Here is a 23,901-nt window from a genome sequence, read left to right on the forward strand (position 1 = left end):
CAGGAAAAAGGCTGTTAAAAGGCCATCTCGGGACAATGGGCTCAAGGTAGAAACTAACAATAAATGGCAGACTTGGTGGAGCCTGGTTTGCTTATCTGGGAAGGCCTACGTGCCTCAGACTCTAATGGCCATGGCTGACTGGGACCCGCCCAGCCATCAAGGTGGCCATCCTCAATTGGTTGGGATCGATCAGGGTGATCAAGCCCCGATTGATTGGCCGTTCAGCTGGGACGGCCCAAAAGCGCGCAAAATTCTCAAGGGACAAAAGGTGCTGCGCAGCCCACCACTCGCTCTCCCGACTGCAGCATTCGACTGACAACAACAACAGTGACCTCTTCACCAGCCAAGCAGAGGACCATCCACGCCATCCACAGAGGGACTAGAGCCAAAGACACAGATGACCAGCAACAGACACCAGGATTCCAGAAAAGGCCATATATGTTCTGTACTTGCCAGTCACCTGGATGTTAAGTTAAGCTTAGAGTTCAACTTGTATGTGTGTGTGATTGATTAACATTAACTTTTTGTGTGTGAACTAAACTATTATTGTACAAAGCAACTTGTGGCCATTTGTCCATCATATACAGGTTAAATACACACTGTGGATTAGAAGGTACAATACCGCGCACTTAAGTCCAAGGGACACAGACTTGAATAGATTTGACAGCAATGAACAAAGAACAATACAGCACAGGAACAGGCCCTTCGGCCCTCCAAGCCTGCGTCGATCACAAGTCCCATCTAGACCAACCGCCTGTATCCTTCTATACCCAGTCTGTTAATGTGCCTATCTTAAATTCCTGTAACAGCCTCCCCGAACAGGCGCCGGAATGTGGCGCTAGGGGCTTTTCACAGTAACTTCATTTGAAGCCTACTTGTGACAATAAGCGATTTTCATTTTCATTCTTTCAAGGTCACTAACGTATCTGCCTCAACCACCTCACTTGGCAGTGCATTCCAGGCCACCACCTGTGGTGAAAACCTTCCTCGTACATCTCCACTGAACCTGTTCCCTTCACCTTGAACTTGTGCTCCCTTGTAATTTTAAATTCCACCCTGGGAAAAAGCCTCCCACTGTTCACCCTATCTATTACCCTAATAATTTTATAAACTTCTATCAGGTCGCCCCTCAGCCTCTGTCTCTCTGGGGAGAACAATCCCAGTTTATTCAATCTCTCCTCATAGCTTATACCCTCCATACCAGGGAACATCCTGGTAAACCTTTTCTGTACTCTCTCCAAAGCCTCCACGTCCTTCTCGTAGTGCGGTGACCAGAATTGGACACAGTATTCCAAACGTGGCCGAACCAATGTTCTATATAACTGTAACATAATTTTTGAGCTTTCATACTCGATATCCCGTCCTACGAAGGCAAGCATGCCATATGCTTTCTTTACCACCATTTCCACCTGTAAAGCTACTTTCAAGGAACTATGGACCTGCACGCCCAGGTCTCTCTGTGTCCCTATGCTCCTGATGGTTCTGCCATTTATTTTATAGCTCCCACCTGAATTGGATCTACCAAAATGCATCACCTCGCATTTGTCGGGGTTAAATTCCATCTAATAATAATAATAATACTCTTTTATTGTCACAAATATGAAGTTATTGTGAAACGCCCCTAGTCTCCACATTCCGGCGCCTGTTCGGGTAAGCTGGTATGGGAATTGAACCAACGCTGCTGGCCTTGTTCTACATTACAAACCAGCTGTCTAGCCCACTGAGCTAAACCAGCCCATAGCTAAACCGGCCCATCTGCCATGTCTCTGCCCAATTTTGTAGCCTATCTATATTCTGTTGTATTCTCTGACAATCTTCATCACTATCCTCCAATAGCTGATTGGATTGGCTTGATCCTAATGATAAACAAGACCACAAACTCCTTGCATTTATTGTTGAAGAATGGTGGAAGAAACAGGAGAGGAATTTAAGAAGATGATGTGCAGTAGAGAAAAGGATTATCTTTGCACTCCTGGAATTGTGAGCAGTTTTAGTAGATGCGAGCAGGAATCAGTGCTGTTTTAAGTGGCCCAGCAAATCTTTTTTTCCAATTAAGGAGCAATTTAGCGTGGCCAATCCACCTAGCCTGCATATCTTTGGGTTGTGGGGCGAAACCGACGCAAACACGGGGAGAATGTGCAAACTCCACACGGACAGTGACCCAGAGCCGGGATCGAACCTGGGACCTCGGCGTCGTGAGGCGGCAAGGGTAACCCACTGCGCCACCGTGCTACCCTTACATTTAACTCTTTCACTTCCATTTTGGAGTAATTCTGGGCACTTTTTATAAGCACCTATTCAAATGGATACTGTTTTGTTACCTGCGTGGTAGGTAACTGTAGTTACTGTAGTTAGATATAGTTAGATCTTGTTAACCTTATCACTAGTATCAAAGTTAAAGTAAAGAACTCATGTAATTATTGTTATAGTTACTCAATAAATCTTTTGTTACTACTGGATGAGTTTGAGTCTTCTTCAACGAGATTCAGAAGACCTCTTCATTAGCCAAGGATTGAATAGCACATGTTGGGGGTGATTCTCCCAAATGGAGCCCAAGTGTTCGCGCCGTCGTGAACGCCCTCGCGTTTCACGACGGCGCGAACTGGGCCCGGGTACAACCTATTCTGTCCCCCACAGGGGGCCAGCACGGCGATTCGTGCCCACCTTCACAGAACTCATGGTCCGAGGTGCGGAGAATCGGCGGCAATTACGCCGGCGCGTTTGGCGCGGTGCTGGCCGCGGGCCGCTGGAATCGGCGGGGCCGCCAGAGGGGCCTCCCATGGGGTCTGGGCCACGATCGGGGCCCACCGATTGGCGAGCCGGCCTCTCCCCCCACAGGCCTACTTCCCTGCGCAGCCGTCCCCTGAGCACCGATGCCATGTTGAGTCGGGTCCGGCACGCTAAAGAAGTCCCCGCGCATGCGCAGGTGGGCGCGGCCCTACTGCGCATGCGCGGGTTGACGCGGTGCCCACTTGGCACCGGGAAAGGAGGCTGGAGCAGCGTGAAACGCTCCAGCACCGTGCTGCCCCCCTGTGGGGGACAGAATAGGTCGTAACCGGACCTGGTTCGCACCGTCGTGAAACGCGACGGCGTTCACGACGGCGCGAACACCTGGGCTCCATTTGGGAGAATCGCCCCCATAGAGATCACTACAAATACCAGTTAAAAAACAGCAGCGACTTTAGTTCCTCAGCTATTGACCTTTATCTGTCATTCCTCGATCTTTTTGTTTTCCTGTCGATGCTCCTTGCTACCCACGTTGGTCCCTCCGATCCTGTCAGCTCAAGTTAACTCATCATTTTCTTTCAAATGCCAATTAACCTCAAGTGCATTTTCTGCAATTATTTTTTTTTAAAGGAATTTCACAGAACTCATGGTCTAGGAGATTTAGCTGGAGGCAACTGTCACTCTCAGTGACAAATTAGGTTGGATAACTTTCATGAGAAGACAAATTGTGCTGAAGGAACAGGTTATATGAGCTTTACTGATTCCATTCTTTTTATTGCTTATTCAGTTAAACATTTGGGGTGATTCTCCAGCTGTGTTGCACCCCGCGCAAATCCAGCAATGTTGGGATAATTGCAGGAGAGCCCCAAAATGAGATCTGGTCTGTGTGCAAAACAGTTCCCGATTCTCCTGGCCCACTCCAGCTGGTATGATCAGGATCTCTCCCAGAAAACATGAGAAATTGAACATTGCAAATTTCAAATGCAGCGGCCGCCCAATAATCTCTTGTGCCCGTGCCCCCTCTGCCCCCTCCCTGCGGGATGTCACTCAGGCGCAAATTGTGGGGGGGGGGTTGGGATGGACTGGTGGGGTCTGAAGTGGTGGGTACTCTGAGACACAGACGAACCAACACGGTTGCAAATGGTACAACGCAGTTTTATTTCATTTAACTATTGACATAGTAAACTCTGGTACTCAGCACATGGTGACTGTCTGAGTGGCTGGCAATGAGGTCTGTGCCCTTAGCCGTCTCCTGCTGGACTGCTCAGGAAGTGTTGTGTTCCTTGTTTTGTACTGTGTATGCTCTTGTCTGTGATTGGCTGTCGTGTTGTGTGTGCTAATTGGTCCGTTGATCTGTCCATCATTATGTATGTATGTATGTGCTGTGATGTTCACTTGAATATCATGACAGGGTCCAGGTCAGGCATTTCCCCTGAGCTGAGGGTCGCTTTAGGTCTGCGGATTCTTGAAGCTTGCTTTCTTTAATGTTTAACACCCCATAAGACAGTAAAGCACAGCTGCAGCCAGTCTGCCCTAAACTCCTCTCACAGGACAGAGCCAATTCAGCAGCTTGCTTCTTGGAGAAGCATTTCACTCATGGATCACAGAAAAATACAGTGCAGAAAAGGCCCTTAGGCCCATTGAGTCTGCACTGCCACAAGAAAGGCACCTGATCTGCCAATCCTAATCCCATTTGCCAGCACTTGGCCCATTGCCTTGAATGATAAGACGTGCCAAATGCTCATCCAGGTACTTTTTAAAGGATGTGAGGCAACCCGCCTCTACCACGCTCCCAGGCAGTGCGTTCCAGACCATCACCACCCTCTGGGTAAAAACGTTTTTTCTCAAATCCCCCCCGAACCTCCCACCTTGAACATGTGTCCCCTATTAACTGACCCTTCAACTAATGGGAACAGCGGTTCCCTGTCCACCATGTCCATACTCCTCATAATCTTGTACACCTTGATCAGGTCGTTCCTCAGTCTTCTCTGCTCCAGCGAAAACAACACAAGTCTATTATCCAACCTCGCTTCATAACTTAAGTGTTCCATACAAGGCAGCTGTGGCCTCACCAAAGTTCTATACAACTCCAACATGACCGTCCTGCTTTTGTAATCTATGTCTCGATTGATAAAGGCAAGTGTCCCATATGCCTTTTTCACCACCCTATTAACCTGCCCTTCTGCCTTCAGAGATATATGGACAAGCATGCCAAGGTCTCTTTGTTCCTCAGGATTTCCCAGTATGGCGCCATTCATTGAATACTTCCTTGTCAAATTGCTCCTTCCAAAGTGCAACACCTCATACTTTTCAGGGTTAAATTCCATATACCCATTTTTCTGCCCATTTGGCCATCCCGTCTATATCTTCCTGTAACCCAAGACACTCAACCTCACTGTTAACCAGCCAGCCAATCTTTGTGTCATCCGCAACCTTACTGACCCTACCCCTCACATAGTCAGCTATGTCATTTGTATAATAATGTAAATGACAAACGATAGGGGACTCAGCACAGATCCCTGTGGTATGCAACTGGACACTGACTTCCAGTCACTAAAGCAGCTGTCTATCATCACCCTCTGTCTCCTACAGCTAAGCCAATTTTGAATCCCCTTATCAAGTTACCCTGTATCCCATATGCATGTGCCTTTATAAGTCACCCATGTGGGACCTTGTCAAAGGCTTTGCAGAAATCCATATAATGTAGATCAACTCATCTACACACCCGGTCACATCCTCAAAAAATTGAGTCAAATTTATTAGGCATGACGTCCCTCGGACAAAACCATGCTCACTATTCCTGATCAAACCTTGCCTCTCCAAGTGGAGATAGATTACCTCCTTCAGAATTTTCTGCAATAGTTTCCCTACCACTGACATGAGACTCACTGGTCTGTAGTTCCCTGGCTTATCTCGATAACCTTTCTTAAATAGTGGGAACACATTAGCTGTTCTCCAGTCCTCTGGCACCTCCTCCGTGGCCAGAGAGGAATTACAAATTTGGGTCAAAGCTCCTGAAATCTCCCCCCTTGCCTCCCACAACAAATGGGACACAATTCATCTGGACCTGGATATTTGTCCACTTTGAACCTTTGCACTTTAATTTCTGAATGGTGCCAGCTGCTTCTATGGTTGAAAAATGCCCCCAGTGCAGGCATGCGGTTCAGGCATCAGAGGCTGAAAAAGATCCAGTCTAAACAAATTACTGTCAGACAGAGCACTGGAAGCACTTCAGAGTAGAAAAAAAACACGCAATGGATAAAATGCGGTCAGACAGGACACCTGCTCAAATGAGGAAGAACTTCAGTGTTAATGGACCATGAAGTGCTATAAAGGCAAACAATTGCTCCTTTGAGATAATCTTCAGCTGTCAATCAAGAGGCTTGTAAATGTCAATAGGGAGTGATAGTCAATGTATGCAGCCAAGTACTGTTGCGACCCCCTGGGATAGTGTGAGGTCAATTGCCCAGAGTCACAGCACAACAGAAATTAAAAAATCATTTTTAGAGAAACACCCAAAGCCTTTGGCCCTTGGCTGCTCAATAACTACAGTCACCAGGCTTGCTGGTGCCGCCGATTGTGTGGTGCTGATGCCAGCGAGAAGTGGGGGGGCCTGTAGGGAGGCCCGTTAGAAGGGTCCCAATGGCAATGATCCTTGAAGGGGGGGGGGGGAGAGCTGGGAGGTTCAATGCCAGGTAGTACGGTGATGATTGGGGACACCAAAGCCCTGATGCCGGCAATATTAGGTGATCGGGTGGGGGGGGGCAGGAGAGAAGAGAAAGAGCAGAAAAATTGGCAGATGGTGTTAAGCAATGGGTTAAGAGACATTGCAATTAGTTGTCTCATTTATGTTAAGTATCCATTAATTGACACTGATATGGAAAGGGGCTTCAGGTGGCCTCTGTCAGGTGATGTATAGTTAGAGTTTTGTGCAAAGACTGTTGGAATGAAATAAATGGGTGTTTGTGAAAAAGGAACAGAACTTTAGACTCTTCATATCACAGCAACTAAAACATCTAACAATTGGTAGCAGAGGATGGTTGCTGTGTAAATGTGAAGGGTTGAAAGATACAACATTTCCAGATCAAACCAAGGAGTGAGTGAGAAAAGAAGAAAATAAAAGGGATACATGGCTGAACCAAGGATAAAGATGGCTGGATATGACTATCCTCCCTTATTTTCTGAAAGGGAATCGTACGACCAATGGAGAAGTGCAGTAGTTATGTGGACTACGGTAACTGCTTTGGGAAAGAGAAAACAAGGTATGGCATTGGCTCTTTCTCTACCATATGACAGTAAAATCCAAAACAAAGTGCTTCCTGAGCTGGAATTGGAAGAGTTAGACTCAGAAGAAAGTCTGGAGACTTTATTACATTATATGGATAAGATTTATAAGAAAGATGATTTGTTAAGTGCGTATGAAGCATGGTCAGATTTTGATAATTTCCGGAAAATGGAGGATATTTCCATGGAAGACTATATAATGGAATTTGGCAGACTACATAAAAGGCTACAGAAACACAACCTGGAATGTCCACAGTCTGTGTTGGCCTTTAAATTACTTGACTGTGCTAGAGTGAGCAACATGGATAGGCTCCTGGTTTTGACAGGAGTTCAGTTTACTGATAAGGATACCTTATTCGAACAGATGACAAAAGCTTTACAAAAGTTTCTGGGGAAACATTCAATTCCGATGGCTCTGATGACCCAAATAGGTCAGCCTGCAATAAGGCAGAATATTGAAGATACACTACTAACAGGATGGCGAAATCGTATGGCTACGAACAGGGCTCAAGACTATAGAAGGAGACCGAGACAAGGAAATTATGAAGACAGAAACCCAGTTAGAACCTACAATAGGAAGATGAACCCCAGGAATGCACGGGACACGATAAATCGATGTTTTCGATGTGACTCTCAATACCATTATGCTTTCAACTGTCCAACTCGTTATGATAGAGTGTTTGAAGCGACACATGACACAGAAGAATCAGAAGAGGAAAAAGATAGTGACCAGAAGGAATGCATTGTCCTATTGACAAGCAGTTTTACGCCGGTAATGAGGGTGTTGGTTGCAGAATCCTTCAACTGTGCTGTATTGGACAGTGGCTGCACATCTACTGTGTGTGGAATTGACTGGTTAAAATGTTACCTGGACTCTTTGAATGCTGAAAATCGTAACAAGGTTAAGGAATTTGAAAGTTCCACAAGTTTCAGGTTTGGGGATGATAATACTTTGAAGTCGCTGAAAAGATTGGTGATCCCTTGCAATATTGCCGGAGTGAATCATTTCATTAGCACAGATGTTGTATCAAGTGAGATACCTTTGCTTCTGAGCAGACCGTCGATGAAGAAAGCACACATGAAACCGGATATGGAACATGATACGGCAACAGTTTTTGGAAAGACGGTGGACTTACAATTTACACAGTCGGGATACTATTGTATTCCACTACTGACAAATAATATTTCAAGTAGAGTGGTTAAGGATGTGTTAATAGCAGTTGAAAATGGGACTTTAGCTGATAAAAAGCTTGTGGTATTAAAACTGCATAGGCAATTTGCACATCCGTCTCCTCGGAGGCTGAAAATGTTATTAAAGGATGCAGGGGTAAGGGGTGACGACTATACTAAACTGATAGAACAGGTTAGTGACCGCTGTGAAATTTGTAGGAAGTACAGAAGGACACCAGCACGACCGATAGTAACCCTATCTTTGGCCAGGGATTTTAACGACATTGTGGCCATGGACCTTAAGATCTGGGATAAAGTAAATAATATATTTATTTTGCATTTTGTAGATTTTGCAACCAGATTTAGTCAATCAACGATTGTACGAAGTAAAGAAAAGAGGGTAATTCTGGATCAAATCGTGGAAAAATGGATAGGGACAGGAATGGGTCCACCGGCAAAATTCCTTACGGACAATGGGGGAGAATTTGCTAATGATGAGTTTAGGGATATGTGTGAAAACATGAATATCAGAGTTATGAATATGGCTGCAGAAAGCCCATTTAGTAATGGTGTCTGTGAAAGAAATCATGCTGTCATCGATGACATGCTTCGGAAAATTTTGGCAGATCGACCAAATTGCAGGATAAATTCAGCTTTAGCATGGGCAGTACGTGCAAATAATTCATTGCAGATGGTTGGGGGCTATAGTCCTTATCAATTAGTGTTTGGTAGAAATCCTAAAATTCCGTCCATTTTGGATGATCAGCCTCCAGCTTGGGAGGGGACTACAATTAGCTCTGGTTTTGCTGAACATTTAAATGCATTACATAGCAGTAGAAAAGCTATTTTGGAAGCAGAAATCTCTGAAAGAATTCGCAGAGCTTCAAGACATAACGTACGGCCATCAGATGCCGTTTTTCAGCAAGGAGGCGTGGTATACTATAAGAGAGACAATTCTAATGAATGGAAAGGCCCAGGGAGAATCATAGGCATAGATGGCAAAACAATTATTTTGCCACATGGTAATCAAACTGTTAGGATACATTCATCAAGGATAATGGGTACAGATTACAAATTTTCAAATTTAGACAGAACAGACAGACATGACGAGGAACCAGAGTCATCTGGTACGCATGTGTTACAGAACTATGAGGACCAATTAACTGATATAGACAGGGTTTCTGTAGAGGAATGCAACACTTCTGATGAATTAGAACAGGCCATTTTTCCAAAAGGGCAACTGCCAAAAGTTGGTACAAAAGTTACATACTTGCCTGAAGGGTCTAGTCAATGGAAGGATGCAACTGTTATTAGTAGAGCAGGGAAGGCCACTGGAAAGCATAAACATTGGTTGAATGTACAGCATTCAGGGGAAGGAGTCAAGACAATGGATTGGGAAAACGAAGTTCAAAAATGGAGGGCACAGAAACGCAGTGCCAGTTCAGATAGTACATCAGATAGTGAAGAGGTCCGCAGGAAAAGGTCGAGAACTATTGAAAGGATATCCCACAGCAGAAGGGAAAGATCAAGCAGTAGCGTAACAGAACGAGATACCAGGCAGGAGAGGGGACGTAGTTTATCAAGATCTCGGAACATGAGTAAGACTACGAATACTAATAGGAGTAGAAGCCCACATGCACGTGAGATTTTGGTGGCTTCAAATAAATTACATGAAAAAGTTATCAAAGCTAAACAGCAAGAATTGCATAGTTGGAGTGAATTTGGGATATACACAGAAGTACCAGATAGGAGACAAAGAGCTCTCTCCCACAGATGGATTTGCACGGAAAAGGTTCTTCCGGATGGAACTTATAAGGCAAAGGCCAGGCTTGTGGCAAGGGGATTTGAAGAAAACTTAGAAGATCAGGATTTAAGGGTAGATTCACCTACAGCAGGAAAGGTTATTTTAAAGATCTTCTTGGCTCTATTAGCCACAAAGGCATGGGAATGCAAATCTATAGATATAAAAGCTGCCTTTTTGCAGGGGCATCAGCTCCAGAGAGACATTTTTCTCCGTCCTCCTAAAGAAGCAGCTAACACAGAAGGGGTAGTCTGGAAATTGAACAAATGTGTATATGGATTAAATGATGCATCTAGAGTATGGTATTTTTCGGTAAGGTCAGTTTTGTTAAAGTTAGGCTGTTGCCAGTTGAAAGCAGATTGTGCAATGTTTTACTGGCACTATAAAGGAAATCTTTCTGGCATTTTTATGATGCATGTCGATGACTTTTTGTGGGGTGGGACTAGTGATTTTGAAGCTATTGTAATCTCTGGTTTGAGGAAAGAATTCAGGGTTGGAAGTCAGGCTTCCGGTGCATTTAAATATATTGGACTGGAAATTGGACAGACTAAGTTAGGGGCAACTTTACGTCAGCAATCTTATTTGGAAAGCATCAACCCAAATACAATTAGTCGTGGCCGAGTTTCACAAAAAGACGCAATGGTTTCAAAGATAGAAAAAGAGCAACTGCGAAGTTTAATTGGGCAACTGAACTGGCTAGGTAGACAGACTCGAACGGACGTGAGTTTTGATGTCTTAGAGTTGAGTACAAAAATGAATGATCCCAAAGTGGAAGACATAATAAGAGCAAATAAAGCGTTGGCCAAACTAAAAATGCAGGAGTGTGTTTTGAAGTTCCCGGTTTTAGGTGACCGTAGGCACTTGAAACGCATAGTTCATATTGATGCGTCCTACGCAAATTTATGTGATGGGGTTTCAAGCGCAGGAGGTTTTATAATTTTCCTTTTGGGGAACAATGGTAAATGTTGCCCGCTTGTGTGGGAAACAAAGAAAATAAGGAGAGTGGTAAAAAGCACTTTGGCTGCTGAGACGTTAAGCCTTGTAGAGGCGGTGGATATGGCCTTTTATATAAGTATGATATTGACAGAAATTTTGGGATTAGGGGATTTGGGTAATATACCTATTGACTGTCACATTGACAATAAGTCCCTGTGGAAAAATGTGCACTCTACAAAAAGTGTCAATGAAAAGAGGTTACGGATAGACATCGCAAGTTTGGAGCAGATGTTGGACAGAGGGGAAATAACAAAAATTAAATGGGTCGACAGGAGCTATCAACTGTCAGACTGTTTTACGAAAAGAGGGACGAGTTCACAGAAACTTTTGGATATTGTAAATGAAGGGCGCTTGTTTCGGTGACTGGTTTTTTTTCTTTCTCGTCCAAACAAAAAAAAAGGATTGGGAAATCATGTGTGTGTTTTTGAGTTTCTTGAAATTTTGTTTTCACCGAATTATTTTTTTTCTCCAAGGAAGGGGAGACTGTTAAGTAATGGGTTAAGAGACATTGCAATTAGTTGTCTCATTTATGTTAAGTATCCATTAATTGACACTGATATGGAAAGGGGCTTCAGGTGGCCTCTGTCAGGTGATGTATAGTGAGAGTTTTGTGCAAAGGCTGTTGGAACAAAATAAATGGGTGTTTGTGAAAAAGGAACAGAACTTTAGACTCTTCATATCACAGCAACTAAAACGTCTAACAATTGGGGCTGTTCTGCATTCAGAGTGCTCCTCATCGTTGTCTGAAGATCTCCATCTCCCTCATTTTGAAAAAGGATAAGGGCCCCATGGAATGTGGTTCATATAGGCCCATCTCTCTTTTGAACGTGGACGCCAAGCTATTGTCTGAGGTTCTGGTGCTGCGATTGGAGTGCTGCATCCAGGAGGTACTTATAGGGGACCAGACAGATTTTGTGAAGGGGACAGCTATCGGCTAAAAATGACTGGTCTGAACTTTGTCCTCTCCCCTTCTCCAGCCCCCGAACCCGAGGTGATCATATCTATGGATTCTGAGAAAGCGTTCGACAGAGTGGTGTGCGAATACTTTTTTGAGTGTTTGGGCTATTTGGACTTGGGCAGAAGTCTATACCATGGGTTGAGCTGTTGTATAAAGCCCCTACAACATTAATGCATTGAGTTTGGGATGTTTTCTACTGGGGAGAGATGCAAGGCAGGGGTGCCAATTCTGTCATTCCTGTTCACACAAACAATAGAAACTTTAGCTCTAGTACTGTGGTCTTCGGGTTGATGGTGGGGAATAAAGCGGGGGAGAGGGGGCAGAGAGGGTGAGCATCGGGTGCTTCTATCTACCAATGACCTGCTCTTGTATGTTCTGGGCCCAGTCTCCTCTATGGACAAAATTATGAGCTTTGACTCCTTTTCGGGCTATAAGTTGAACCTGGAGAATTCATAGGATATTCATAGAATTTACAGTGCTGAAGAAAGCCATTCAGCCTATCGAGTCTGCACCAGCCCTTGGAAAGAGCACCCCACATAAGCCCATACTTCCAACTGTCAGGTTGATGTATCTTTAAGAAATGGGTGTTCATCAAATAGCTGCAGTGATGTCAGTGTAGGGGTGGAGCTTGGCTCTGCTCTGCTTTTACTTTCGTTTTGTGCTGAAAGCTGGTTTTGGTTTCACTTTCAATTGGAGAGCTGCATGTGAACCATGGAGATGTGTGTTTTGATCTTTCTCTCTACAAGCTAAAGAATGTCTTCAGCTCATTGATGATTTCAAAGTAATATTTGTTTCTGTAGAGAATTTAAACCTGCTGTCTTTGTTAAAAAGTGTTTTTGGGCTTATGGATGTTGTTAGGAAAGTTACTAAGGGTTACCTATAGAATATTGTATTTGGGAAAGTATCAGTGTTTGTAGTTGATAAGATGTTTACTGTGTGTTAATAAAGTGTTAACTGAATTCATAGAATAAACATTGTTTTTGTTTAAAAATACTTTTAGATCTCTGTTGCATCACACCTGTAAAGTGGGCCCTTGTGCTCCCCATAAACAAAATCTAATAAAAGTTGTGGGGCAGGGGCAGCACGGTGGCGCAGTGGGTTAGCCCTGTTGCCTCACGGCGCCGAGATCTCAGGATCACTGTCCGTGTGGAGTTTGCATATTCTCCCAGTGTTTGAGTGGGTTTCGCCCCCACAACCCAAAGATGTGCAGGTTGGGTGGATTGGCCATGCTAAATTGCCCCTTAATTGGAAAAAATGAATTGGGTACTCTAAATTTATTTTTTAAAAGTTGTGGGTCAGGTGAACTCCATGATATACTTTGGAGTTCTCTAAACCCTGGCCCATAACACAATCTATCCCCACCTAACCTAACCGTTTTGGACACTAAGGGCAATTTAGCATAGCCAATCGACCTAACCTGCACATCTTTGGACTGTGGGAGGAATCCCACGCAGACACGGGAGAACATGCAGACGCTGCACAGACAGTGACCCAAGCTGGGAATCGAACCTGGGACTTCCAGGGACGGATGTCAATCTGGAGGTATTGCCTTTTTGTCTTGCCAGAGGTAGCATCTGGTATCTAGGTATCTGAGTGGCCCATGGTTGGTCCACGCTTTGTAAATTAAACTTTACAAGTCCGGTGAGCAGGGTGAGGCTCAATTTAAAGAGGTGAGATAACTTTCCGCTGTCCCTGGCGGGCAAGGTCCAGAAAATTAAGATGAATATTCTGCCATGGTTCTTATTTCTGTTGCAATGGCTCCATGTTTTGTCTTTTTTGCCAAGGTAAACAAGTTGGTGACTGCTTTTATTTGGTGGGTAAGTCACCAAGAACTTGTAAGGTGTACCTTCAGAGGGACAGGCAGTCTGGGGGCTTGGCGATACTCAAATTTCTCTCTTATTATTATTATTTTTTTTTTTAAATTTAGAGTACCCAATTCATTTTTTCCAATTAAGGGGCAATTTAGCGTGGCCAATCCACCTAGCCTGCACATCTTTCAGGTTGTGGGGGCGAAACCCACTCAAACATGGGGAGAATATGCAAACTCCACACGGACAGTGACCCAGAGCCGGGATCGAACCTGGGACCTCGGCGCCGTGAGGCAGCAGGGCTAACCCACTGTTCTCTTTTATTATTAAGCAGCCAGTGTTGAGAAGTTGCTGGGGGAGTCAGACTCCATATGGGGAGGTGGAGGCAAGTTCTTGTAAGGGTTCAAGTTTTGGTTACGGCTTTGCCCTCGTTCTCCCCTCAAACCTGGTAGTGATCTCCACATTAAGAATATGGAGGCAGTTGAAGCAGCATTACAAGCTGAGTGCCATGTCATTGCTAGCCCACATATGCGGTAACCATGGGCGTCATTCTCCGACCCCCCGCCGTTGGCCGCCGTGAATCCCGCCCCCGCCAAAGTCTCCGGTACCGGAGATTGGGCGGGGGCGGCAATCGGGCCGCGCCGGTTGGCGGGACCCCCCGCTCAATTCTCCGGCCCGGATGGGCCAAAGTCCAGCCCAGAAATTGCCTGTCCCGCCGGCGTAAATCAAAGTTGGTATTTACCGGCGGGACCAGACGGCGTGGGCGGGCTCCGGGGTCCTGGGGGGGGCGCGGGGCGATCTGACCCCGGGGGGTGCCCCCACGGTGGCCTGGCCCGCGATCGGGGCCCACCGATCCGCGGGCGGGCCTGTGCCGTGGGGGCACTCTTTCCCTTCTGCCTCCGCCACGGCCTCCACCATGGCAGAGGCGGAAGAGACTCTCCCCACTGCGCATGCGCGGGAAACTGTCGGCGGCCACTGACGCTCCCGCGCATGCGCCGCATTTCCGCGCCAGCTGGTGGGGCAACAAACGCCATTTCCGCCAGCTGGCAGGGTGGAAATGCCTCCGGCGCCGGCCTAGCCCCTCAATGTTGGGGCTCGGCCCCCAAAGATACAAAGCATTCCGTACTTTTGGGCCGGCGCGATGCCCGTCTGATTGGCGCCGTTTTTGGCGGCAGTCGGCGGACATCGCGCCGTTGGGGGAGAATTTCGCTCCATGTGTTTGTGCCTTCAGGTTTGGATGCGTGATAAAGAAAGGGCTTGGAGTACTTTAGGGTTCTGTTCTTGGAGGGGCGATTTGCCAGCTGGGTGGAGTTCGTGGCCAAATTTCAACTGTCAGGGCACACTTGTTTCGCTATTATCAGTTATGTGATTTCATCCGTAAGGCTTGTCCTAAATTTCCCTTAGTGCCACAACCCAAGGTGGCAGCCATTCATCTCATACTTTAAATAATTAGTCACCATCAGCTATTAGAAGGTGTCGGGGGGGGGAAGGGAGGGGTTGGTTATTATTACTGTTGGGGGTAAATAATTTTGTTGGGATTATGGGAGTTATAAGGTCGGTTTGTGGGTTTCTTTTTTTTAAAAATATATATATTGTTATTATGATACTGTTATGTATGAGCTGCATATTAGGCTGCGTGAGTTTGTTGTCAATGAAAATATTTTAATAACTTTTTTCATATGATAGGGCTCCCCAATCTCCAAGTATACTTCCTTGCCAGCGGCTTCATGCCACCGTGGCTCCAAAAAAATGACTGGGTATGAGAGGATCGTGATGGTGCTGGTCCAATTTTCCCAACCGAAATGGCACTTAGCCATTTTTGGAGAGAATTCCGCCCTTTCTCTACATAATAACAGTCAATGGATTTCAAAGTGATTCATTATATGTGAAGGGCTTTGAGATGTTTCTGAAGGATGTGATAATCCCAATTATTTCTTCCATTCACACTATTACCAAAGGTAATAGCTCTGACATAACCAATGTAGCATCTGGAAGTGGTAAACATAGTATATTGCTCAATGCCAGACACATCACATTTTCAATAAAATTGGCATCCCAATGTTATAAAGCACTGCACAATTACTCACCTTGGAGGTTTATTTTCAGCAAGTTTATATTCTGTCAGTTTTTTCTGATGGTAGAGACCAGCATAGATGTAATAAAAAATGTGAAAGTTTTTCTCGCTTCTGAAAGTAAACAATATTGCTAATATTAAATCAGACCATCAGTTTTTCAAATTAACTTTTGAAGTCTGAATTTTAATAAATACAAGAAGAAAAATTGATTTTCAAGAATATTTTAAAATTCAGATTCTCATTAATAAGAGCCCTTTTGTTTTAGTTTATAGCACTGAACCGGTTTCAGTTCATATTACTGAACCAATAATGATAGCAGATATTTTTATGACTGTACTTTTGAAACTGAGAAATTCAGGTCAGGGAGAAGGGACACACTCTGGGATACCACTGTAAAAACCACAGATTCTGCAGAAAGAGCAGACCAATTGTATCTGTCCAAGTCCTTGTGTTCATGCAATCTAAATGTATTCCCACTATCCCAATCACTTCAGACAGCTGTGTGTCTTTCTCTGCTTCCAATTATATCTAGTTTCCCCTTAAAACGATTAATAGTCTCTCTACGTCATTTTCTCCTCATGGCAAAGTACGCAGTGGTCCAAATACTTAAAGACACTTCTTTTAATCTTACTCCTTAATTGGACATCATAATAATATTCACTAGTGAATTTGCATTGTATGCTTTGTACAGCTTTCATTCCCTTTTTATAATGGACATCTCAAAATTGCAATTAGTGCTATAATTGTGGCCGAACAAATATTCAGAACAAATTTATCCTTACTTCTTTACTCTTGTTCTCCATGTCCAAATTCATAAAGCATTTTATGGCTTTATCCATTCGTACTTACACTGACAATGACAATCTCCAAAAAGAGAGAATCTAACCATCGGCCATTAGTATTCAGTGGCCGGCGGGGGCGGGATTCACGCCGCCACCCCCCCCCCCCCCCGGCGATTCTCCAACCCGGCGGGGGGTCGGAGAATCCCGCCCCAGGAGTGTAATGGAATATTCTCCATGTGCCTGTATGAGTGCAGCTCCAACAGCACTCAAGAAGCTAGACACTATCCAGATCAAAGCAAGCCGCTTAATTGGCACCTAGCGAATAATGCCATAAATTTTTTAAAAGTCATGCCGAATGGCAATATTTGGACGTTAAGAAAGAACAAAAGAGTACATTTCAGATTAGTGTCAGCAACTAAATGAAATTATTCTGACAGGATTATTTCTTGATAACAATAGAAACAGTAACAATGGTGCATATCAAGATGAAGGATGTTAGTGCTGCAGAACACAAAATTTCCCATTATGACAACCAATGTCAGCATTAACAAAAGTCCTTCATGCATCAGAATTGCATGCACAGTTGAGGAAAATAATAATTGATAGATAAAATGAAAGAATGTATTTAAACCTAGAGATTACATACGCAGGTTGTTGAATAACTCTTGATTTTTCTAACAAATATTCAGAGATCTTCGCTCCCATTACGGCCCCTGTGGGAGTGAACTTCATTTCTAGATATTTCCCAAATCGACTGGAATTATCATTGATTGCAGTGCAAGCGTTTCCAAAGGCTTCCACAAGGGGATTTACTTGAAGAATCTTCTCTCGCAGAACGCGATTGTTAGCCTGCAATATAAGGCAGCTGTGCATTAGCCAAACATATATTATTAAAAACAAGTTTTGTGATTATGATTGTAGATCCTTTCTTTCTTTTGCCTTCAAACAGCAATAACCAGAATGCAGAACTGCAGGGGAAAAGTAGTCACAACAGTTAACAGCCTAAGTGAGAGATTAGAATGGCAGGGATAGATGATAGATTACCTACTGGAATGATAGTAACAGTGAGCAAATGTTTGGCCACCTACAGGTTTATTAGCTATAGGTTAATAAGCAGCAGGACCAGGGTTAGTTGCCCATCACATATGTCGGAACAGGACACTGGTAAACATCAGAAGCTAGGCTTCAGGCTCCAAGTGGCCAGTCAACACTGACACAAGAAATTAGCATGTATGGAAATAAAATAAAGATCAGAATGTATGTCAAAGGTACAAAGTTTTAAATTCTGTATTTAAATAGAAATTCATATGATCCTAGTATGCTACATTTTTCACCATTATAAACACAAAAAAGGCAAAGTACAGTTTTATCCATTTCAGAGATGTTAATATTAACAGGTATTAGACCAAACATGGGGTCAGTTATCTCAGTTGGATAGATGGCTGGTTTGATAGAGTGATGACAACTACGCAGGTTCAATTCTCATGTAGTTTGAGGTTATCCATCACCCCGCCTTTTCAAACCTTGCCTCTCGCCTGAGGTGTGGTGACACTCAGGTGAAATCACCACCAGTCAGCTCTCCCTCAAAAAAGGGAGAGCATCTTATGGTCCTCGGGGAGTATGGTGAGTTTAACTTATACCAAACATACCTTTCCCAAATAGGTTAAGTGTTGAACAATCAAATGTGCGCTCTCCGTCTTCCCGGCACCACTTTCTCCACTTATTATAATGCACTGGTATGGTCAAAACAAATGAAAACAATACCAAAACAATCTGGTTAATAGGCAACTCTTATGAAATTCTGAAATCATAGCACACACGACTTTATAACAATGCTCTATCTAAAGTGCTGCACAAACAATTAACTCAAATAGAAACAACATTTATTGTTTTTCTTTTCTTTTTTAAAATAAAATTAGGCTACCCAATCCTTTTCTTTCCAATTAAGGGGCAATTTAGCGTGGCCAATCCACCTAGCTTGCACATCTTCTTGGGTTGTGGTGGTGAGACCCACACAGACACGGGGTGAATGTGCAAACCCCATTCGGCCAGTGACCCAGGGCAGAACCCGAGTCCTCAGTGCCGTGAGGCAGCAGTGCTAACCACTGCGGTGCCCAGCTTTTATCGTTAAATTGTAACTAAGAAAACAGAAATCTTAAACCCCCTCCTCCCAAAATGTTTTTTGATGGAACAATGTTATTTTAATAAAACAAATGTAATGCTGTCTTGTTTAAAAAAAACTTCTGAAAGCATCATCTCAACAATTTTTTCAATGAGATTGCAACAAAACACATTACTTCAAACATTTTTTTTTAGTGTGGACTAAGTTTAGACTTAATTGCCTAATTCCTAATGCAAGTAGCCAACTGCTTGATGAATTGACAGCCCATAATTTTCTGAGGTAAACTCACCTACATAATTATTCATAGCTGCCTGCACAATGTGCCACATAATGTTGTGCTGAAATTTAGAGATGTTAGATCTTTAAAGCAGACTCAAAATGCATTTTCATTGTGGGCGTCAGAACCCTGCCATCATGCTCAAATGAGGGTCAGAAGCCTGCACTGTGAGAGAAACAGTCAATCACATGTGACTTTCCTCGAATTGGCCAATTAATGGCAGGCGGTGGGCTTCCCATTCAACTGAGATCAGAGGGTGGCCTCTTGATACATTATCCTCCAGCTTAGAAGCAGCAGCAGGATGTTATGGCACCCTTTCGCCATTAATTGGCGAAAATTGGGCTCACTCCAACTTTTTCAAGAATAAAATACAACGGCTTTACAGATAACCACCATTGTGGAGGAAGGGAGGAACCCTTCCACAGGATGGCCCGTGGCTGCAGCTGAACTCAGGCAAGCTGGAAGGCCGTCTCCAGGGCCTTCCCCCTGACAAGAGACTTTACTAAACAGGCCCTTCACAAGGTTAAATGGCTACTCGATGGAGCTGAAAAACCAGCACTCAGACTGGCGGCAAGAAATTCCAAGCCCGTCCACCTCCTTGCATCGGTAGTTAAAAATTCAGTCTCATATTTTTGGCTGACAATATGGAGGGATTGGGAGGGTTGGCCCATTTTTACTCCAGTGCATCTCTCCGAGAGAATGGCTGCTCATGCTTGGCAGGAAGTAGCACCAGTTTCAATGCTGTGTACACTATCCTGAATATCAGAGAGCAAATCTAGAAGATGATTACATGCTTCAAATGATCTGGAACAGTGAGATTACTCAAATGTACAATGTATTGGAAAATAGACCAAAAATGGAAAATAGACCAAAAATGCAAGGTAGAAAGAGTTGCCCGTCAATCTGCTGAATATTTGGAGGGCGATATTTGTTTGCATAGCATTGCTACGCAGACTTACTTCAATTCCCAGGGGGGCAGGCACTGCCGCAGACTGATACCCCAGCAGCCTGTATGGTGTGCTTCACTGATATTATTAAAGAACACCATTCCGACTGCGGAAGCAGAGGGCTCTACCTACTCTGATAAATCAACACAAGTCTGACAGCAGTGCTAGAATCAATGCTATGTAAATAAATGTTTCCACCTTAATGTTTATTCATGCCGAATCTCTCTCAGGTCTGTGGCACTGCCAAAGCATCTCATGCATACCCATAGCACAGCAGATACAAGTTGGTCTCTGTGAATGTGCCTTTTTCACTATTAACATCCAATGACTATGTTGCTACTTTTACAAAATGCTATTTCCATTCAAAAAAATTGGGGAGAATAATCAAAGTAAAAAAAAATAATTGAATAATTCTAATAATATATTATAATCTTTACTGTCACAAGTAGGCTTACATAAACACTGCAATGAAGTTACTGTGAAAAGCCCCTAGTCGCCACACTCTGGCGCCTGTTCGGGTACACAGATCGAGAATTCAGAATGTCCAAATTACCTAACAGCACGTCTTTCGGGACTAGTGGGAGGAAATTGGAGCACCCGGAGGAAACCCACGGCAGACACAGGGAGAACGTGCAGACTCTAAATAGACAGTGGCCCAAGCGGGAATCGACCCCAGGACCCTGGCGCAACAGTGTGAAGCAACAGTGCTACCCACTGTGCTACCGTGCCGCCCACCATTTTGAAAGTCCAACTGAGACATGCCATCAGCAAGGCCAGTCAGCTACCCCAACATAGCCCAGGAGTTTAAAAATAGGTGACTGAAAGGTGACGCCCAGGACTTTGACCGTCCTCGCTATCTCGTAAAACTTAGTCACATGTGCTCTCAGATAATCCAATAATCCCATTCCCTTTAGCAAGCCCATAAAACAAGCTTCATTGTCAAAATTAATTAAATGTGCATTTGATTAACTTTTATTCCTTTCGAGCCTTTAACTCTTTAAATAAATAAACCAACCAACCAGTCTGGGAGTTGATTATCTATCCTAATCAGTCTCCATCTCTCTCCAGTTTGTCTTTTGAGTCTGATGGAGTGTAAGGTATACATATAAGGCTTTTCAAGCTACCACTGTAAAGAACGCTGCTGAGGATAGACAACTCAGGCAGCAGCTGAGCTGGAACACAGCTGCAAAATTATCAGTCTGACATTTTAAGTTGTAGCTCTGGCAGGTGTTTCACCACTAAAATTTAATTGACCTAAAATAATAAAGAAAACTAGCTGATTTCCCCTGCCCTTCTACATGGATAGTCGAGGCCAATGTGAGTATTTCAGGACAAACCAGCCTAATGAATGAGGAAGAAGAACGCAGTGAGGAGAAAGGAGAGGATGATGCAAACAGCAGCAGGGAAGGGGAGTCTGTTGATGAGGGAAAGGTTACGGGGATCGAGAAGTCAGGAGGCAAGGGAAAAGGTTTCTGATGAGATGGGGTCATGACATGGTGAAGGAACGATATAGATGAAGAGAAAGAGGGGAGTAGTTACACTGACCAAAATACAATCAATTGGAGTGGTTATTATTAAAGGAGACAAGATACAAGGCCTGTGTGGCATTTGTGGGAAAGCCACAGCAAGTGCAGGGGCCTTGGCGAAAATGGATTGGCAGCGGGTAACGAGTTTGAGCAAGAATTGGAGCCAGCATCTGGGGGTTGTGGAAGGATTTGAAATCTTTTTCATTCAGAAGAATAATTTGCTCAATGTTAGGGGTAGGTTAACTTGCTTCTGACACTAACAAAACCTTTAGCTGGGAGTACTCAATGGTCTGGGTCATGACCTACTCCATAGTTAACCAACAAGTGATGTGCAATGATATATATAATCTAAGGAGAGTAAAGGGTTCATGTTTATCAACACTAGATGGCACTGAGTCGACTTATAAAAGGCTGCATCTCTAGGCATTCTAGGAGAAGCTGTTGGAGAAGTTGATGTAGAAGGATAGTGTGAAGTTGAGTTAGAGTGTAGGTTATATATCAGAGAGATAATGAATTACTGTATCATAGATTGAATACTATTATTTTGTTAACTGTTACTCAGTAGAGTGTGCAAACCAATTTAAGTAGTGTAAAATAAACTAGTTTTGATTTAAACATATAGCTTTATGTTCTTGGTCAACACTATGACTTTGGCTATCTCAGAGAATACAAGGAACATAACATGGTGCACTAATACAACAGCAAACTAATTGCCATTTTTTTCTCGAGTCAAAATTGCATAATTAATTTACAGGGCAGACTTTTTAGGCCCTGATGGGAACAGAGTTGGGCAGGCAGGGTGATTTTCACCATCGGTCAGCATATCAATTCCATTCCGTACCTGGGGTACATAATCAATAGCTAACCAATTCCATTTGTTTTTGAAATTGAAGATCAATTAAAGCCTAGAGATGTAGGCGGACTAGAATTTTCCTGTTGGCCTCCAGGCCTCATGAAGCAGTGGAGAACACCATAGCTGACTGGAATTGGCTACCTGTCAGCAGGCTGGGGGTCGGAGTTTCAGGCAGGCTTAGAGGCACTCCCCACCTTCAGTGAGGTGCCCCTTCTGCTGACAGCTTTTTAACACAAAATGTTTTTATCGGTTTTCACTACTTTTATGTTCCATATTTCAGTTTGTACGATTAGTTTACAGGTTTCATAGCCAAACATAGTGTTTGGGAAGGCAACTAAGGAAAGACTGATGTTACATGACAAATATAGACTAAAATATAATGAGAGAACATAAAAACAAACACGCATCACTGTACATGTTTGCAACTACTTATTTCCCTCCCTTCCGTGGCCGTGGGCCCCATATGGTTGTTCTGCCTTCCTGTTGTTGGCCCCAGTGTGAGTTGCCCTGCATGTTGATGCTCCCCCTGGCTCTTTCGCTTATTCTCGGGCCCCGTCTCCTACAGTTGCACCCGTGGCTAATGACGCCATTTTAAAAAGGTTGGAGAAAGTTTTCTCTATCTTGGAACACCTTCTCCCTCACTTACCTGAAAAGACATCCTACTACTTCTTCAATACTAGAAAGACTCGTATTGGTCCTCCAAGTTATCCTGAATTGGACGTTAAGATTGCCTTCTGACCATTAAATGGCATAATCGAAGAAAATCGCTGGCAGGTAATGGCCCCTCACACAGTGCGTGCTTCTGACCCACACTTACCCTTACAGCAGGGTCCTGAATCTCAAAGGAAAACTCCTGTCCTGGCTCATGTTTTACATGTTCTACATAAATATGTGTTCAGTCTTCGAACAATATTGCTTACCCTGTGTACACAAAACTACAATAGACTTTTCTCATGTTGACTCTCACCTGATCTTTGCCACAAGTTACCATTCCTTGATATGCAGCATCCGCAGTGGCAAAAATGTGTGGAGGATTTGAACAACGCTTCACACCATGATAAAGCTTAGAAAACTGTAGGAAAATATTGAACAATGTCAAATCATCAGAAAAAGTATCGCACAAAGGTTATTACAGTTCATGTGACATATTATGCAACACATATGTGCAATACTCGACTTAGTTATGAGTAATAAGCCCAATTTAATAAGTAGTTTAACTGCGTGAATATTTATCAAATAGCGATCACAATATGATTGAATTCAGTTTAGAATTTGAAAGTGAAAAGCATGTTACAGACATGAGAATTTTACACTTCGGTGTGGCTGACTTGAACAGGATGAAGCAGACATTGTAAACGGGAAGATCTGTTAAAGGGTCAAACGACTGAAGATCAGTGGAGAATATTTAAAGAAACATTTAGTGAGATACAGAGCAAGTGTATACCCTGGGAGGCAAAGGCTCCACTTCACAAAAAAAGATAACCATGCTCAACCAAAGAGGTCAGGGACAGCATAAAACTAAAAGAAAGGGCTTACAAAAATACAAGACATAGCACAGATCCGGGCGAATGGGAT

At 43.8% G+C, this 23,901-nt stretch overlaps 1 protein-coding gene across 9 annotated transcripts in view; it reads right to left on the reverse strand.

Annotated features, from left to right (window-relative positions):
• myo3b (myosin IIIB) overlaps window positions 1-23,901 on the reverse strand; it is a 1,137,435-nt gene that overhangs the window by 727,992 nt on the left and 385,542 nt on the right. For all 9 annotated transcript variants that reach the window (XM_072475849.1, XM_072475846.1, XM_072475848.1 and 6 more), the window contains 4 exons: window positions 23,294-23,398; window positions 18,251-18,334; window positions 17,248-17,450; window positions 15,832-15,930 (listed from right to left, as the gene is read on the reverse strand). In XM_072475849.1, the coding sequence (XP_072331950.1) occupies window positions 15,832-15,930; window positions 17,248-17,450; window positions 18,251-18,334; window positions 23,294-23,398 (491 nt within the window). The remainder of the gene's footprint in view (window positions 1-15,831; window positions 15,931-17,247; window positions 17,451-18,250; window positions 18,335-23,293; window positions 23,399-23,901) is intronic.

This window comes from Scyliorhinus torazame, chromosome 2 (genome assembly GCF_047496885.1).
Source record: "Scyliorhinus torazame isolate Kashiwa2021f chromosome 2, sScyTor2.1, whole genome shotgun sequence".
Classification (NCBI taxonomy): domain Eukaryota; kingdom Metazoa; phylum Chordata; class Chondrichthyes; order Carcharhiniformes; family Scyliorhinidae; genus Scyliorhinus; species Scyliorhinus torazame.